Source organism: Myxocyprinus asiaticus, chromosome 38 (assembly GCF_019703515.2).
Source record: "Myxocyprinus asiaticus isolate MX2 ecotype Aquarium Trade chromosome 38, UBuf_Myxa_2, whole genome shotgun sequence".
NCBI classification, from domain to species: domain Eukaryota; kingdom Metazoa; phylum Chordata; class Actinopteri; order Cypriniformes; family Catostomidae; genus Myxocyprinus; species Myxocyprinus asiaticus.
In genome coordinates, this window is record NC_059381.1 from 27,557,469 (window position 1) to 27,576,380 (window position 18,912).

At 37.4% G+C, this 18,912-nt stretch overlaps 2 protein-coding genes across 2 annotated transcripts; both read right to left on the reverse strand.

The window, feature by feature from the left end:
• Positions 1-3,865: 3,865 nt before the first annotated feature.
• LOC127429228 (transmembrane gamma-carboxyglutamic acid protein 3-like) lies at positions 3,866-12,673 on the reverse strand. The gene is made up of 4 exons (XM_051678117.1): positions 12,643-12,673; positions 11,048-11,099; positions 7,635-7,795; positions 3,866-5,637 (listed from the first exon to the last, which is right to left on the reverse strand). Exons 2-4 carry the CDS (start codon positions 11,055-11,057, stop codon positions 5,089-5,091), a joined length of 720 nt encoding a protein of 239 aa, XP_051534077.1. The 5' UTR covers positions 11,058-11,099; positions 12,643-12,673; the 3' UTR covers positions 3,866-5,088.
• A 956-nt stretch (positions 12,674-13,629) lies between these two features.
• Positions 13,630-17,507, reverse strand: LOC127428761 (protein ripply1-like). The gene is made up of 4 exons (XM_051677362.1): positions 15,604-17,507; positions 15,214-15,292; positions 14,558-14,634; positions 13,630-14,334 (listed from the first exon to the last, which is right to left on the reverse strand). Exons 1-4 carry the CDS (start codon positions 15,891-15,893, stop codon positions 14,133-14,135), a joined length of 648 nt encoding a protein of 215 aa, XP_051533322.1. The 5' UTR covers positions 15,894-17,507; the 3' UTR covers positions 13,630-14,132.
• Positions 17,508-18,912: the final 1,405 nt, after the last annotated feature.

Consider the following 18,912-nt stretch of genomic DNA (forward strand, 5'->3'; position numbering starts at 1 on the left):
CTTGAAGATTGGCAGTGTAAGAGATTATTTACACATTTTCTGCAACGGCAGCAGTTCACTGGCTTAAACCTGAGCTGGAATACATGATTCAGCCACATGTAATAGATGGGCAGTTTGGTTGAATAGTTTGAGCATATGCCATGTGTCACAGAGATGTACATACACAAACAGATAGTGAGGAGGTGAGAACAAGCAGCATTATAGGACAGTATAGCACCTGGTGATGTCAAAAGTCACGGAAAGCTTTATACAAATTCACACAGTTTCTTAAGCCATTATAAAAAAGAGTAATAAAACACATTGTAAACAGTCTGTGAACAAGGGGAAGAACAAGGGCCTGGAATGTTGTATTATCCAATGACTTGGCCCTCAACGTAAGTTTTTAAGTGAGTTTTTGTGCATTTGTGTCATGTGAGTGATTGCGTGAGCACAGCATTTGAGGTAAAATCTTTCAATAACCATAAGATCATAAGCAGCTAATCGCCTATTGATTCTTACATGTATCTAAGGCCTATATTGAGATCTGTGTGTAAAACCTGTAACAAATGCATTATGTTCTATTTAAATTTCTTTGTGTATGTGTCTGTAAACAAGCAAATTGCCTTTAAGTGTGCATATGTGATGTGCATTTTCGAATATGAAAGTAATAACAGATGATGTATTTGTCATCTTCAATTTCAAATTTATGCGACTTAGATACTGTATTCCTTTTGTTCTTGTCATTGTTAGTTACAATTAACACTTGTATTACTAATTCTATGGATGTTGGCATGGATCACACTGCTGGTATAAGAATTCACAGGGTTTAGTATGCGTTTTTTTTTTTTTTTGTCTTAAATGTCATGGAAATCAACACTGCTTATGAAATCACTGACTTTATAAACAAATGACGAGGACAGGATCCATACTGATAGCAGTACAAAGAAGAAGAAATATTTTGTGTCATACAGTGTGTTTTTATATGGACTCAGTACGTTTACATACACATTTATAATTAAGCTACAGTGGGTTTTTGCGTAGTCGAGCTCCCGTCTTCATCTGTCTATCCAAGCCATGACACAATACTTAGTATCGTTGTCTTGTTTTCAAAGAAAAATTTCCAAACATCCTTAAAGGCTTCATGACATGTATTTTTATTATTATTTTAATATGTTCCTCGATGTTAACGTATAATATTAGTAACGTTTTTTGCACAACATTTTTTTGTAAAACATGATCATTTTCCACCTTCATTTTGATGCTCTCTGAGAAACACTCTGTTTTGGTGCTGCTTCTCCTTTAAGACTTGACAGTAAACATCCACTGTTATGATTGGCTCTCTGCTCTTGACTGACATGCTCTTTTCTTGCCATCTTACTTAAGTATAGGTCTCTGCAGAACAATAATGGGCGTTTCCCAATCTTTGGGCTCTTCCAAACCGAGATGGCCATTTTTCAACTATCCAATGAAAGTAGGGAATCTCAATGTAGTAGGCAAATTGTGTAAAACGCTTGAAAAATGCCCATACCGGTTTGAAAACACCCACTCATTGAGAAACACCCATTTTTGTTCTGGAGAGACACAAGTCTCATCTCTCTGCTCACCGTTACTAGACAGGCTACAGAAGTGATTAAAGGAAAAGAAGCGTTGATGTGTTGTGTTTTGAGGCGGTCAGATGCAAATGTCTACCACAGTGTGACATCACAATAACAAGGAAGTAGAGAACGAGGTGTTTTTGGCAGCTTGGTTTCAACAAATGCTCTTTTTGCAGTGAGAAGGAAGTTTTGAGTTCTGAAATTTACAGTATGTTTTTATAGGACAATGAACACTTTTATGTCAAAAGATCAAGGAAAATGTGATTCCTCATGTCATGACCTCTTTAAAACAAGATACATTTACTTGAGAAGCAAAATTAATAAGATAATAATTTTTGATTGTAGAGAAATGTAAAAAAAAAAATAAAACAAGAAAAAAAAAATCCCATGGGGTAAGAACAAAATGTTGTTTGCCCTTTCAATTAAGTTTCTTTTTCTTACACCATTGGCAATTTTTTTTCTTGTTTTAAGCATAAACCTCACTACATTTTATTTGATTTATCGGAAAAATCAGACTTTCAGAAATCAGAATCAAAAATCAGAATTTCTTATGTCATTTTTCTTTTGAAGTAAATGTATCTTGTTTTAAGGATGTTAAGATATTTTAGTAGAAAAATGGACAAAGTGTACACATAGTTCTTCACCTCTGTCTTAAGCCGCCTGCAGTCCCATTAAAGGAATATTCCGGGTTCAATACAAGTTAAGCTCAATCGACAGCATTGGTGGCATAATGTTGATTACCACAAATGTGCATTCAGTTATTAGGGGTTAATTGAAAAAGTTTTACACATTAACAAATGAATTGTGATTTTATGAAGAGTGATCTGAATGGTGTACACTCACATGAGATGAAGACTGTACTCATAATAGTTTTCTATAAAAAAAAATTATTCTATATGGTGCAGGTCACCCCCTTCAATGTGTTTCACCATGTTGAAATGACATGACCCACTGTGTTTCACTATACGTCGAAGAATTGAATCTTCGTGCTCATTGGCCTATGTAGATACGCTTGGCTATGCTTAATGAAGTGTTGTTTGGTGATGCGAAGAGCGAAAAGAACACAATGGAACATATTTATTTTTGTGCTTTAGAAGCAGAAACAACAGGAGGTTAAGTAGCATTACTGCCAGAGAAGCGAACAAGGTCTGAAACAAGAAGACAGAAAGACCGGCGAAGGTAAAGAACTCGAGTAAACATCGTTACGGCATTCACAAGGTGGAAAGATTTGATGAGAGAGAAAAAGTAGTGATGCCCATGTTGCTTATTTTTTGTTGGACAGGTAAGACATTATTAATTGTTTAGAACACTCTCTAAAATAGTATCAGTGGAATTTACAGAAAACTCATACAAGTGTCCCTCTAACTTTTTTTACATATGTTAGTAATGGACAGTTTTCAGCGGTGTTTACAAACGCAAACAGAAACCAACGTGTCATTTTCTTTTCTTTGTTATCACAGCTATAGTAAGGGGGACCATCTACCTCCACCTCTATGAAACGGCATACGTCTTCATTCATATAGTGCAAAGTAGCTTGGCACAGTGATTGCTGTAGATTTTGTGTAAACCATGACTTTGGTTGTTTGGAAACAAAACAAGTTTTCCCAGTTTTCATGGACATGCAAAATTTGATTATCAAAAACAATTCTAATCTTTCCTTTACCATGACATTCGGTATCGCTAAATAATTGAGGTTTATTTTACGCTATGCAGTTCTCTAATAAAGGTAATAACTGTCTTTAGAAATAACGTGAAACTAACGTGAGACAACCTCTAAAGATTATTGATATGAGGAACAATAATAATCTGTCCTTAACTGTGGAAGTCTGTTCGTTTGAGTTCTGATTTTTGTTTTTAGGCAAAGCAATTATTATAGTAGTAATAAATAACTTTAGAAATTACTTCAAACTCCGACATTTTCCAGATGCAAATGATATTCCAAAGTTGGAGGGGGCAGCAGAGATGATCATGCTCATCCACATCGATAAATTGCAGTAAGTGTCTAACACCACTGTTATATCGGTACTTAAAGTACACGAAGAAGAGCAATGCTAATGCTAGCTACAGAACTACTGAATGCCCCTTTTAAAAAAAGCAAAAATCGAGGTTACAGTGAGGCACTTACAATGGAAGTGAATGGAGCCCATTTTTGGAGGGTTTAAAGGCAGAAATCTGAAGCTTATCATTTTATAAAAGCATTTACATTAATTATTCTGTTAAAACTCATGTGTTATTTGAGCTGTAGAGTTGTTTAAATCATTGTTTTTACAGTCATTTTAGTTTGTTGACATTACATCATCATGGCAACGAAGTTGTAAAATTGGTTGTAACTACACAGAAAAGGTTCATAAGTAATTTTATCACACTAAAATCATGTTAACACACATATTGTTTATGTCTTGTGGCTATACTTTTAAAACAGTGGTTATTTTAACGTTTACGCATTGGCCGCATTCCCTTCCATATTGAGTGCCTCACTGGAACCCAGATTTTTTCTTTTTTCAAAAGAAAAGGAGTGATGAGTCAAAATGTATTTTTGTGGTAATCAATATTATGGCAAAATTGCTGTTGATTGAGCATAACTTGAATTGAATATTCCTTTAACATATATACAGTACATGCTGGATGAAGCCGAGCTACAGTTGTATTATCTAGGTCAGTTAGTCCGACTTCACAATAATCAAACTGGTATGTTTTCCATAGAGCTAAAGCATTTACATCACATTTCAAAAAGACAAATTATTGTTTTAGTCTGACTTTTAATGTGCATGTAAACATACTGACTGTCTGATCTTTCCTACGATACAACAATTATATTTGGCATATGACGTGAATTCTCCTTTCATTTGCTAGCAGACTCTGAAGCTTCATACCCAACTTGCAAATTGCAATTATGATTTGGCACAAAGGAAGCTTGGAAACTCTCAATAAGGGATATATATCTTTCTCTCTTCCTTTTAAATATTTTGTTCTTCATTATTAGCAACTGAAGCCAGATTCACGAGAATCGTGCTTTGATGTGTGAAAGGCAGTGGCATAACTACAGGTAGTGCAGGGTGTGCAGCCACACTGGGGCCCGGGGGCCACTGGAAAGTGAACAATGAAAATGATAATTGTCTGATGGAGAGAATGAACACTGTCATGACCCCCCCCCCCAAAACGTGATAATAGGGGTGCCCAACAGGTGCTTTCTTTGCACTGGAGCCTGTAAGATCCACGTTATGCAACTGGAGAAAGGTCAGAGAAAAAGTGAAGTGGTGCATGGACAAATGTGAAGGCAGAAGATGCAACTTTGGGGATGCAATTTCATAAAAAGGACCACATTTTACTATGCAGTCCACATACCGATCAACAGCACAAGGCAACAGCTCACGAAAACTCAGGAGGTCAAATACATAGCCCGCACGTGAGACCCACATTAGGATAAGTGCTTAGGAACCGGTGCATCACATTGAATGTTCTCTAACATGTGGTGGCGAGACATACCATCATGTGTACCTATTTACGAAAGCTCTTACTTTTCTAGAACAATCTCCTCATATTTGGGCGGAGGATCACTGTAGGAGGCAGTAGTCTCATCGCTGCTGCTTTCTAAGTGGCCAGTGACTTCCTCATATGATGGTGGTGGGGTCGCCCCAGACAAGTGTGAAGCTACTGACAAAGACGAATCTTGTACATACAAGGAGCGATTGTTCTGAGAGTGGTTAGTGTGGTGATGGGCGTCTTGGGTCGTAACAGAAGCTCTGCCCCTCTCCACACCGCTGACTACCACACTAGGCCTGTCACTGGCATGGGAGTCTGAATGCGAGGGTGGGTCATGGTGCACCAGGATGCGTGGAAGGCTGCGGGTGTTCCGGTTGGCCAGATAACGATTCTGGGTGTAGGCTGGACGCCGACGCGTGGCCTTCTGCAGTTGACAACGCCAGATAAGGAAGAGTGCAATGATAATGAGAAGGGCCACGCCCAGTAGTGGCACCACCATGTACACAGTGTCCTGATGCTCTGAGCGTGAATCAGCATTGCTGTTCACTGTAAAGATGCTGCGGTTCTTCCAGAACTCCATCTAAGAATGAAGAGAAAGATTAGCAATGATTTTGGTTAAAATGTTTCAAGCATGTAAATATCAAATTAATACAAATTATATAAAATAATTTTTAAAAAAAATGTTACTCTTTATTTACAACTTTGTTACAAAAAATTTGTCTCACTGAGCTTTTGACTATTGGCATTAAAATCTAATTTAATAAAGAGATAGTTCATCCAAAAATAAAAATTCTCTCATCATTTACTCACCCTCATGCCATCCCAGATGTGCATGACTTTCTTTCTTCTGCTGAACACAAAGTTTTTAGAAGAATATTTCAGCTCTGTAGGTCCTCACAATGCAAGTGAATGGTGACCAGGAGGTCCAAGAAGCACTTAAAGGCATCATAAAAGTAATCCATATGACTCCAGTGGTTAAATACATGTCTTCAGAAGTGATATGATAGGTGTGGGTGAGAAACAGATAAATATTTAAGTCCTTTATTACAATCAATTCTCTTCCCTGCCCAGTAGGCGGCGTTATGCACAAAGAATGGAAATCACCAAAAACAAAAGAATATGAAAGTGAAAGTTCTCACCCACACCTATCATATCAATTCTGAAGACATGGATTTAACCACTGGAGTCGTATGGATTACTTTATGCTGCCTTTATGTGCTTTTTGGATCTTCAGAGTTCAGGCCACCATTCACCTGCATTGTACAGTGAATCTTGTGACCTACAGAGCTGAAATATTCTTCTAAAAATCTTCATTTGTGTCCAGAAGAAGAAAGAAAGTCATATACATCTGGGATGGCATGAGGGTGAGTAAATGATGAGAGAATTTTCATTTTTGGGTGAACTAATCTTTGTCTTGTTTTAGTATAGATATATCTAAACATCCTTTAAACAAGATCAATATTTTTTGTGTGTGTGTGTGTGTGTGCGTGTATTAAGCGTAAACCTAACCTAACTTATGTACATAAATCAGTCATCATCACGGGCCAAAAAATCAGCATAGTTCCGAAACATGCGCTCCCTCCTGATCCGTCCTTGCACTTAATCTGCTAGAAGCGGTAATGCTGCAATTGTCATTCAGAGATGCATTCATCTGCATTCATTTATTTTAACTCATTTAACTGCTTACATGTTGATTTCGCGGACGTAAGTTTAATGCATGTATCAATTATTCTTGTTCAGTTTAACTACTAAAGTGCACATAATTGGCAAGTAATAATTAAGCTTCATTAGATTTCCACAATCCATCTGTAGACAGGATGGCACATCTGCTAAAATGAAAGACGAGGAAGATCACTCGTTCTTAGTTGCACTCTTTGGCCAGTGGCGTCGCTAATTGACCAAACTCAGCAAAACAGTGCGTATGCAAGGCATAGAGCTTGCTTGGTGGTGCGCACATTTTCACGTCAAGCTTAATTTTGATAAATCCCATTGTGAGCGTGAGAGGCAGCGTACGCAAAATGTTTGTGCATATGCAACGTTTATTTATGAGGCTCCTGGTGTAGAAAAAACTTACTATATAACTCAAACAATGGCATAGCAATTTCAATGAACTGCTCAACAGAAAACACTGAAGAAATTAGCAGAAAATGTGTTCTGTCCATTCTGAAATAATAAGTAGGCTACTGATCATTTCTTAGTAATAACTCAGAAAACAAACCGTACCGTACTTGCTATTAAGGGCCTCAGACAAAACTCGGAATATCTTTAAAACTTTGATGCCATGAACCTCAAAACTTTTGGCAAATCTAGCAGTTAGTTCTTCCTCAAAAGTACTTAATCAAACTGGTACCTTGTCAACATAACTTTGCTTCCTGCCAAACTGAAAATAAAAATAATTAAATTTGAACCTTGACTCCCGGAAGTTGCACAATCTCAAAATCTGATTCGAGCCCGTGATTTTGGCAAGTGCTTGCCATTTTTTTGTGAAGTATGATTCAGATGGTCAGTGAAAGGAGTGGGCGGTCTGTGGGCATGCCATCTCAGGCTGAGACTACTAAAAATGGAAGCAGGATTTACCGTTCGCTCCTTGTTTTCAAACACTTCATTGGCCTCTTCAAAGCTGCAGCTCTCCTCAGCGCACTCCCTCTCAATGTTGTCCTGCCGGAACTCCTCCAGAAAGCCATTAGCCCGTGGAAAACGTTTGAGGAGAGAGTTTGCATCCTTCCCATCTAGGAACGCTGAGGGACAGAAATACTTTTTAAAGTTTTACTGAGGGAAAAGGTGTTATCACAGCAAATGACTTGCATACAACTAAATTCAAAAAATGGCAATTCTCTGTGTTTTTTCCTGTGTGTGTATGTTTGTTTGCCAGTTTATGACTTTGCCAATGGATCAGGTCTGTCAAATGCAAAAAGATGCCATGTCCATAAAATATACAAGATTACTGTTAGGAAAATCCATTTTATTATTCTTTTCAGAATCATTTTGCATCTCATAAAAATCTGTTCTACTGTATCTATAAATAAATATGGTCTGTGGGTTATTTTAATGTGTAGATCAGTGCAGCACAGCCCAAGAAGGGCTAGAGTAGCCCTTTCTATAACATGAAGGTTTTATGTAATTTAACAAGGCGTGTCACGAACTACTGGGCTATATTTAGACCAGACAGAAATCTGAATGAACCTTTAAAGGGATAGTTCACCAAAAAATGAATATTGTCTCATCATTTACTCACAATCCCAGATGTGTATGATGTTCTTTCCTATGCAGAACACAATTGAAGATTTTTAGAAGAATATTTCAGCTCTGTAGGTCCATTCAATGCAAGTCAATGGTGACAAGAACTCTGAAGGTCCAAAAAGCACATAAAGGCAGCATAAAAGTAATCCATAAGACTACAGTGGTTAAATCCATATCTTCCGAAGTGATATGATAGGTGTGGGTGAGAAACAGATCAATATTGAAGTTTTTTTTTTTTTTTTTTTTTTACTATAAATCTCCACTTTAACTTTCACATTCTTCTTCTTTTGTTTTTGGCGATTCACATTCTTTGTGCATATCTCCACCTACAGGACAATGAGGAGAATTTATAGTAAAAATGACTTAAATATTGATCTGTTTCTCACTCACACCTATTATATCACTTCTGAAGATATGGATTTAACCACTGGAGTCTTATGGATTACTTTTACGCTCCTTTATGTGCTTTTTTGGACCTTCAAAGTTCTGGCCACCATTCACTTGCATTGTGAGGACCTACAGAGCTGAGATATTCTTCTAAAAATCTTCATTTGTGTTCAGAAGAAGAAAGAAAGTCATACACATCTGGGATGGCATGAGGGTGAGTAAATGATGAGAGAATTTTCATTTTTGGGTGAACTAATCTTTGTCTTGTTTTAGTATAGAAATATCTAAACATCCTTTAAACAAGATCAATATATTTTTTTGTGTGTGTGTGCGTGTATTAAGCGTAAACCTAACCTAACTTATGCACATAAGTCAGTCATCATCACGGGCCAAACAATCAGCATAGTTCCGAAACATGTGCTATTCCTTTAAACCCTTTTATACAGCTGAAGTCAGAAGTTTACATACACCTTAGCCAAATACATTTGAACTCAGTTTTTCACAATTCCTGACATTTAATCGTAAAAAACATTCCCTGTCTTAGGACTACTTTATTTCAGGAGGTCTGGGTAGCTCAGCGAGTAAAGATGCTGACTACCACCCCTGGAGACGTGAGTTCGAACCCAGGGTGTGCTGAGTGACTCCAGCCAGGTCTCCTAAGCAACCAAATTGGCCTGGTTGCTAGGGAGGGTAGAGTCACACGGGGTAACCTCCCCGTGGTCTCGATTAGGGGTTTGCGCTCTCAATGGGGCATGTGGTAAGTGGGTCAGAAGTTTACATACAATTTGTTAGTATTTGGTAGCATTGCATTTAAATTGTTTATCTTGGGTCAAACGTTTTGGGTAGCCTTCCACAAGCTTCTAACAATAAGTTGCTGGAATTTTGGCCCATTCCTCCAGACAGAACTGGTGTAACTGATTCAGGTTTGTAGGCCTCCTTGCTTGCACACGCTTTTTCAGTTTTGCCCACAAATTTTCTATCAGATTGAGGTCAGGGCTTTGTGATGGCCACTCCAATATTTTGACTTTGATGTCCTTTAGCCATATTGCACAACTCTGGAGGTATGCTTGGGGTCATTGTCCATTCGGAAGACCCATTTGTGACCGAGCTTAAACTTCCTGGCTGATGTCTTGAGATGTTGCTTCAATATATCCACATAATATTCCTTCCTCGTGATGCCATCTATTTTGTGAAGTTCACCAGTCCCTCCTGCAGCAAAGCATCCCCACACCATGATGCTGCCACCTCCATACTTCACGGTTGGTATGGTTTTCTTCGGCTTGCAAGTGTCACCCTTTTCCCTCCAAACATAATATTGGTCATTATGGCCAAAATGTTCCATTTATGTTTCATCAGACCAGAGGAAATTTCTCCAAAAAGTAAGATCTTTGTCCCCATGTGCACTTTCAAATTGTAGTCTGGCTTTTTTATGGCGGTTTTGGAGCAGTGGCTTCTTCTTTGCTGAGCAGCCTTTCAGGTTATGTCAATATAGAACTCATTTTACTGTGGATATAGATACTTACCTACCTGTTTCCTCCAGCATCTTCACAAGGTCCTTTGCTGTTGTTCTGGGATTGATTTGCACTTTTCGCACCAAACTACGTTCATCTCTAGGAGACAGAATGCGTCTCCTACCTGAGTGGTATGATGGCTTCATGGTCTCATGGTGTTTATACTTGCATACTATTGTTTGTAAAGATGAACGTGGTACCTTCAGGCATTTGGAAATTGCACCCAAGGATGAACCAGACTTGTGGAGGTCCACAATTTTTTTTCTGAGTTCTTTGCTGATTTCTTTTGACTTTCCCATGATGTCAAGCAAAGAGGCACTGAGTTTTAAGGTAGGCCTTAAAATACATCCACAGGTACACCTCCAATTATGTACACCTCCAATCAGAAGCTAATTGGCTAACTGTCTAAAGGCTTGACATAATTTTCTGGAATTTTCCAAGCTGTTTAAAGGCACAGTTAACTTAGTGTAAGCAAACTTCTGACCCACTGGAATTGTGATATAGTCAATTAAAAGCGAAACAATCTGCCTGTAAATAATTGTTGGAAAAATTACTCGTGTCATGCACAAAGTACATGTCCTAAACGACTTGCCAAAACTATAGTTTGCTAATATTAAATCTGTGGAGTGGTTAAAAAATGAGTTTTAATGACTTCAACCTAAGTGTATGTAAACTTCTGACTTCAACTGTAGCTTAAAGATACTAAACCAATGTTTTGATACTTTAATAAATGACAATAAAATGTACTATACTTTGTGCAATGGGGCTCTTTCATGATAACAAAGGCTTAATAAGTGATAAAAAGCCTTTTATGATGACTTTGTTGAAATTGTTAAATATAGGCCTAAATACCTGCTGCCATGCTACCGCTAGAGAATTCAATCTGAGGCAGGCCTATTATGACCTGGGGAGAAGAAAAGATACATTAAAATGTTTGAATTGTCTTAATACTTAAAAAGTTTTCTTAAATGCATATATTTATTAATTATGTCACTGCAGTCATTTTACTTGATCTGTGGTTCAGTACACAGACAAAACAACAAATTAACAATAAAAATCAAATATTGTCTTAAAGGGTTAGTTCACCCAAAAATAAATATTCTCTCATCATTTACTCACCGTCATGCCATCCCAAATGTGTATGACTTTTTTCTGCTGAACACAAACCAAGATTTTTAAAAGAATATCTCAGCTCTGAAGGTGAATGGTGACCAAAAAAAAAAAAAAAAAAGGCAACATAAAAGTAGTCAATATGACTCCAGTGGTTTTATGTCTTTTGAAGTGATGCAATCACTTTGGATGAGAAACAGGTCAATTTTTTTTATTAATTTTTTTTTTTACTATAAATCTCCAATTTAACTTTCAGAATGAAAAAGTGAAAGTGGAGATTAATAGTAAAAAAAAAATTAAAAATTAAAAATAAAATAAAAAAAAAGGACTTAAATATTAATATTTATCACATTGCTTCTGAAGACATGGATTAAACTACTGGAGTTGTATTTAATTTTATGCTGTATTTATTTGCTTTTGGAGCTTCAAAGTTCTGGTCACCATTCACTTGCACTGTATGGACCTACAGAGCTGAAATATTCTTCTAAAAATCTTCGTTAGTGTTCAGCAGAAGAAAGTCACACATTTGGGATGGCATGAGGGTGAGGAAATGATGAGAGAATTTTCATTTTTGGGCATTGGCCTTTAAAACCAGGCCAATGCCTTTTACTCACAATATAACATGATTTTAAAACATCTTTAGAAGGTTAACATGCTTTTATTTAAATCTGAACATAGAACATTGCTATCTGCAAGCTTAAATCTACCTTTATAAATCTATATATAAGGTATTATTTCACACATATAAGATATGCTGATGGGGGAGGGAGGAGGTGCGGGGGAGGTTCCCATAGCAACGGAGCGGGCCGATAGAGAGATGCGCTGCTAAATTTATATCACTCGAGCTCGAGCTCACTCATTACTAGTGAATTATTTCAATTCATTAGTGACTATCGCTTTCCACAACAGACAAAAATATCTTCCCAATATAATTTCACGTTTAATAATGTCTTAAAAACCACATCAAATAAATACAAACGAAAATAGAACGACTAAGAAAAAGAATAAGACATAAAAAACATTAAAGCATCAGTGTGCGATTGACTTTTATGTGCTGAAGGGTTTAGAAAATAGTGACACAACATTTTACTGTGATAACAATTTCTAAAGCCATATAGCTTCCTTAAAAGCCAATAAAATATTAATCAGATACATATTCAGTCTGAGCAGCTGACTATAGTGCTTTGAGGGGCTCTCTGTGTGATTAAAGATGTATATTTATAAAACGCAGCGATGTCTGTGTTATAGACACTTGACTTTTTTAATTGTCATAGAACAAAAGAAAATTATTTGTACATTTGTAACTTAAGAGGAGACACATGGATAATAAAGCCTACCTTCCAGGCTGTTGCTATTGCTCGTCCATTCCATCCCTGTTTCCAAGAAGGGAGCACCCACATGAGTCACAGATACCGTTTGATTGACATGTCGTTGGACCAATAGGAAACACGGATTCCCCCTGATTATCCAATGAAATTCTACGGATGATGTCGTACACGCAAAGTCATGCTACTTGGGGAATGGGGGGAAAATAAACTGGGTAGTGTAGTCTGTGTGTGTACACGTCTGCTGCTCTCTGATGTTGTTTTAAGAAACAGTTACACATTTGTGCCTAGATATTAATATTTTCTTTTCATCGGTATGGATTTGGAGAAAACCCACCAAGTGACATTTTTATTAGAGAATGAGGATGATACTGGGGATAATGTCAGGGGTCCCTCGCGATGACACGCCTTGTGCCCAAAAAACAGCATTTCCCACAATGCTGAACCACTCCCATTTCGTCGCTGGAATTTTTATAACATGGACTTGTGTGAATATATATATATATATATATATATATATATATATATATATATATATATATATATATATATATATATATATATATAATTGTTATATATCAGAAGGTCAAAAGGTTGCAAATTAAATAGCACTAATTTGTAAATCGAGCAACCAAATAAAGTCATAGCATCCTAAATGTCTTAAATGTTGGTTGACTGTAAATTTTTCAATGTCCTTTTATAGGGAACTGGTTTTTATTTCATTGTCTGTTAGAAGTGCTATCAAGGCAGGTATTTTTAATCTGTGGCTTTACTGGAAGAGTGAAATTCTTCAACATAACACATTCTTAGGAGGGCATTGTCATTGTCCTTTATCAAACCTCCTTTGTTTGTAACCTGGACAAACAGCAGACCCCCTTTTAGCCAAAAGATAGGGTCAGAGAACATCAAAGGACATGAGTAAGTAAAAAAAAAAAAAAAGTGCTCATTTGAGGCAAAAATTCCAAACCTTTACAAAGGACAGAGATGTTTGTACTCATTTAAATATATTTTATTTTAAATCAAAATACAAGAGTAGAAAAATATGGCATAAATACATATATACATACAATTTATGTACATACATCATAAATTAGGGTTGACTAATTGAATACAAATATAATTTTATGTACAAAAGAAGGTAAGGACCCTGAGATAGCTCCAAAACAACACTTCCCAATGTGGGATAGCATTTTTGCTGTTTCCAACAGGAATTACTTTTATCCAAGACTTATCGGTTCTCTTCTAAAGGATTTTTATTTTTATTTTATTTTTTTTTTCAGATGTTGCATTAGTGTGATTGATGTTTCTGGCACAAAACAATCAGTATCAGCAAAATCACTCTGGTTGTGTTTGCAAGCTCAAAAGAAAGACATGTCCATGCACTAAATTATTGATGGAGTGACTTCTCTAATAGAGCCTGATGTGGTATTATCCAGTGTCAATGTTACATTTATAAGCTTCCCCAGTTTAAAGTCACAGAATCGTAGGGCAGATTTGAACATTCAGTTATAACTGGTGAAGTGACTGCTGAGTTTAAGACACTCCTCTGTGTTGCTGTCTTCATCTTCATCACAGCTGTCCTCCTCCTCTTCACTGTCTGACTCATCATAGAAGTTGATGGTGGCCTGGACAGGGAAATTTTGGAGCAGAACTTCGCCATCTCTGAAGAGGTAGTCAAAGGATTTTGATCTGGGCCAATACAGCCTAAAATAAAAAGAAAGATTGTTACTACAGTGTTACTACAAAATTAACACTGGCAAGCTTGTGGTATCAGTTTTAGATTCCTGAATGCACAATGATAAGCTGGAAATGGGTTTATCGGCACACAAAAATAAGCCTTATTTGGAAAAGATTAGGGTTTTAGGTCAAAATGAAATTGAGTTACAAAACAAGAGCGTTGCTCAACCAAAATGAAAAGTGCACTGACCTGACAGGGTGCTGGAAAGACTGTGTTTTGCCATCTGTTGTTCTAGTGTTACTGGGTACTTCTGGCCTGGAGTACGGCTTTAAAGAGTGAGAAAAGATTTGTAAGACCACATGTACAAAACACAAACCATCAAACAATGCTTCCTGTCCAGTGTTTATGAGGTGATATCACTGCCAGCTTTGTGGGTGTATAACACTCTGGGCAGGATGCAAAAGCTGTGACATGGAGGGTGTCAGGCTAAAGTGTTTGTGGGAAAATGACTCCAACTGCCTCCCCAAACCTAGAGGTGACTACTTAATTCTTGGCAGGCAAGCGCTTGCTCTCTGGGAGCTGTTTTCCCCTACACCTCATCTCTGGGCACAGGCTCAGCGTTCACACTCAGACACTGGTGCCATATGGCAGAGTGTCTCTGTGCAATACTTGCTCTTAACTTCCCTTTGCTTTTGCGTCACTGTGTGGCTCAGTGTCAGTGAAACAGCTTGACGGTCAAACCTTCTGGTGGCCTAATGCTCACCACATGCCTGTCTGTTACCTTAAAGCTACCTGCAGCTAGTCCAAATATCTATATGAGTCACTAAAATTAGAATGTACATGCTGAAAATGGTTAAATCTGCTTTTGGAGCCCAATAAATGATCATTTGTGTGGGAAAACTTACACAAGCCAGCTTGGTTCTCCGGCATTCCGTTTGTGCATCCTTTCTGTTCACCAGCCATGGTCTCCACAGAGAAGCTGGGCTGTGGAAAAGACACAAGCAACATGGTCAATGTCAATTAAACGACTATGTAAAATGCACATATCACATAGAGTTATACGGATGTTTGGGCAAAGTCAGCCTGTAAATACTGCAAAATGTACACTAAAGAGACAAATATGAATAAAAAAAAAAGATAATAAATATAGGAGCGTGATATATCTAAAATGTGTAATAATAGATGTATTGCGATACAAAACATTTTAATTTAATTTCTTAGTTGTGCCTATGAATGATCAGGGCTCGTCGTTATTATTATATAAGAAAGTGAATAATTGATTAGGTAATACACACCTGCTGTTGGACTGCTGGATCTCAGTGTTCATAGTATTGGAAAATGGCGTGGCAAAACAGGCAGAATTCATCTCTGTTTTGCGGGGTGATAGTCCTAAATAGTCCTGTTTAGGGAGAGATGGGGTCTGGGCGATGTGGATGAGTCGTTGTCCTCCGCAGGCCAGTGAATGAATGGTGGAGAGTCGCTCTTCGGGTTTATATAGCGCTAGAGCTGCAGGGGCGGGGCAGGATGATGGTGGCAGTGCCAAATGACTTGAGTTTTTTTTAGGAGGGGGGGTTGTGGAGACCATGGTGCTGTTTCATTGGGGTATAGCCTGCTATGGACATTTTGGTGTGAAGACATCTCCAGTTGTATAAACAGTGCGCCCCAGCGTGAGGGTGAGAAATCTGGTACTCTGAGGTTATTGCAACAACACGGAGGGGCAAACTTGCACACCATCTGTGAGAAAGACGACGGGGGGCGAGTGAGGCCATATATAATATAGTTAGTTAGTTATTAGGTGTCTAGGCTGCATTAAATTAAGAACTCTGCTGTCATTCAACAGTACAACCGAAAGAAATCTTAAATGACCTTTTGTCTGTAAACAGGTTACCTAAAGTGAAGCAATATTTAAGCGTGAATTTAAAAGGTCTTTTGCTAGTGCATTTCCAATTATAGCTTGTATCCCAGATAGCACACGTACATCTACGAGATGTCTGTTTTAGATATGGAAAGCATCCCACTTTAATTAACATTTGCTAAACATCTTAAAAATATCGGATTTACAAACATTCTAGATCATAAACGTCTCTTGTTTATTGACAAGTATTAGAGTTAAGTTATTGAATATTTTTGTAGTATCGCTTTTCGGTGTTGCACTTTGTAGACGGTCCCTGCGCACTCGTCTCAGAGCTGGCTGCACTGATCAATGTTATTTGTCCAGCTCGGAGGACGGCTCGTTTGCATTAAAATTAGGTTGTAGCTCGTTGTCTACCTTACTACGGTTGGAAAGAGGCGTCGTTTGTGTTTTAGCAACGTTTCGCGTATGAGTTATTGTTCCGGGAAGTTAGAATCTGTGAATATATGTCCAACTTTACCGATCTCATCCGGACATAGGCCTACTTATTGACAAACGTTTTATGTCGTAATGCAGATGAGCAAACAACATAAAAATACGTCTTCCAGATGTAAACACACATCAAATTGTCGTCTGGGTGATGTACGTGTGCTAGGCGATCAATGTATTAAACTGTGCATGAGCGCCCAAAGGTAAAACAAAAAAAAATATTATACTGGTAATACTAACGATGATATCTACTTAAATGTCAATTATTGTGTTAATTTTAGCTGTCTAGCATTCCTTTTAATGGGTGGCCCCAACAACTGATCTGAAAACAGCTCTTAAGGCCTACAATAGCCGAAGTAACCACAAGCCGAAGAACTAAAGCAGATCCCCGGTCAGTGCGAGCTTCTCTCGCGCTTTTTGTTTTAAAGCACGCGTTCGCACTCCAGCCCGTTAAGTAGGGTGCAAAATATCTCACAAAGCGAATTTAACGAGGTCCTAATGGGGGCTTGATGGACTTCGTCGGTCCATTTGGAGGAGCAAATTTGCCAGACAGCGTCACTCCGACCTCCTACAGGGCCAGCAAACTGAGCAGCGTCAAGCAAAAGGCACAAATGGACAGCGCAAGACAGCAAAGTGCTATTCTATAAAGTTGAGATAACAGATAATGCGATGAATCAATTAACAACTGCAGTGTTTTCGTTCGCCTTACTAATCTAATTAGTAAAAGAAGCGAAGTGACGTGCAGTCCTGAAAAACAAAAAACAAATCAAATGTTTGGACCTACTCATTCAGTATTATTACTAGTCTATACTTTCCACATTTTACAATGTCAAAGTCATCACAACTATGAAATAATACAATTGCAAATATAGAAATTATGTACTGATGAAAAATGTTAAATAAATCAAAAACTAAGAAATCTTGTATTTGAGCCTTTTTTGTCTTCATTTTCAGAGCAACTTTATGACTGAGTGAGATGTTTTTAAAACAGTATTGAAGAAGTTTCAGTGTATGCTGGGTACTTTTCTTTTACTGTCTGATCTAACTCATCAATTAATATAACTAGTAGGCTACTAACAATTGTAATTTTGTAAAGAATTGTGTTGGCACAATTTAAATGTAGATTTTTAAAATAAAAACTCGGATAGATAGACAGACAGATGGATGGATACATAGATAGATAGATGATGGATGATAGATAGATAGACAGACGGATGGATGGATGGATACATAGACAGACAGATAGATGATAGATAGACAGACAGATGGATGGATACATAGATAGATGATGGATGATAGATAGATAGACAGACAGACGGATGGATGGATGGATACATAGACAGACAGATAGATGATAGATAGACAGACAGATGGATGGATACATAGATAGATAGATGATGGATGATAGATAGACGGATGGATGGATGGATACATAGACAGACAGATAGATGATAGATAGATGGATGGATGGATGGATACATAGACAGACAGATAGATGATAGATAGACAGACAGATGGATGGATACATAGATAGATAAATAGATATATGGACAGACAGACGGATGGATGGATGGATACATACATAGATGACAGACAGACAGATAGATGATAGACAGACAGATAGATAGATAGATGATAGACAGATATATGATAGATAGACAAACAGATAGATAGATGACAGACAGAGATAGATAGATGATAGACAGACAGACAGATAGATAGATTGATAGACAGATAGATGATAGACAGATAGATGATAGATAGATTGATAGACAGATAGATGATAGACAGACAGATAAATAGATAGATGACAGACAGACAGATAGATGATAGACAGATAGATGACAGACAGACAGATAGATAGATGATAGACAGATGATAGATAGACAGATAAATAGATAGATGACAGACAGACAGATAGATGATAGACAGACAGATAGATGACAGACAGACAGATAGATAGATGATAGACAGATAGATGATAGATAGACAGATAAATAGATGACAGACAGATAGATAGATAGATGATAGACAGACAGATAGATGATAGATAGACAGACAGATAGATGATAGACAGATAGATAGATGACAGACAGACAGATAGATAGATAGATGATAGACAGACAGACAGATAGATAGATGACAGATAGATAGACAGACAGATAGATAGATGACAGACAGACAGATAGATAGATGATAGACAGATAGATGATAGACAGACAGATGAATAGATAGATAGATAACAGACAGATAGATAGATAGA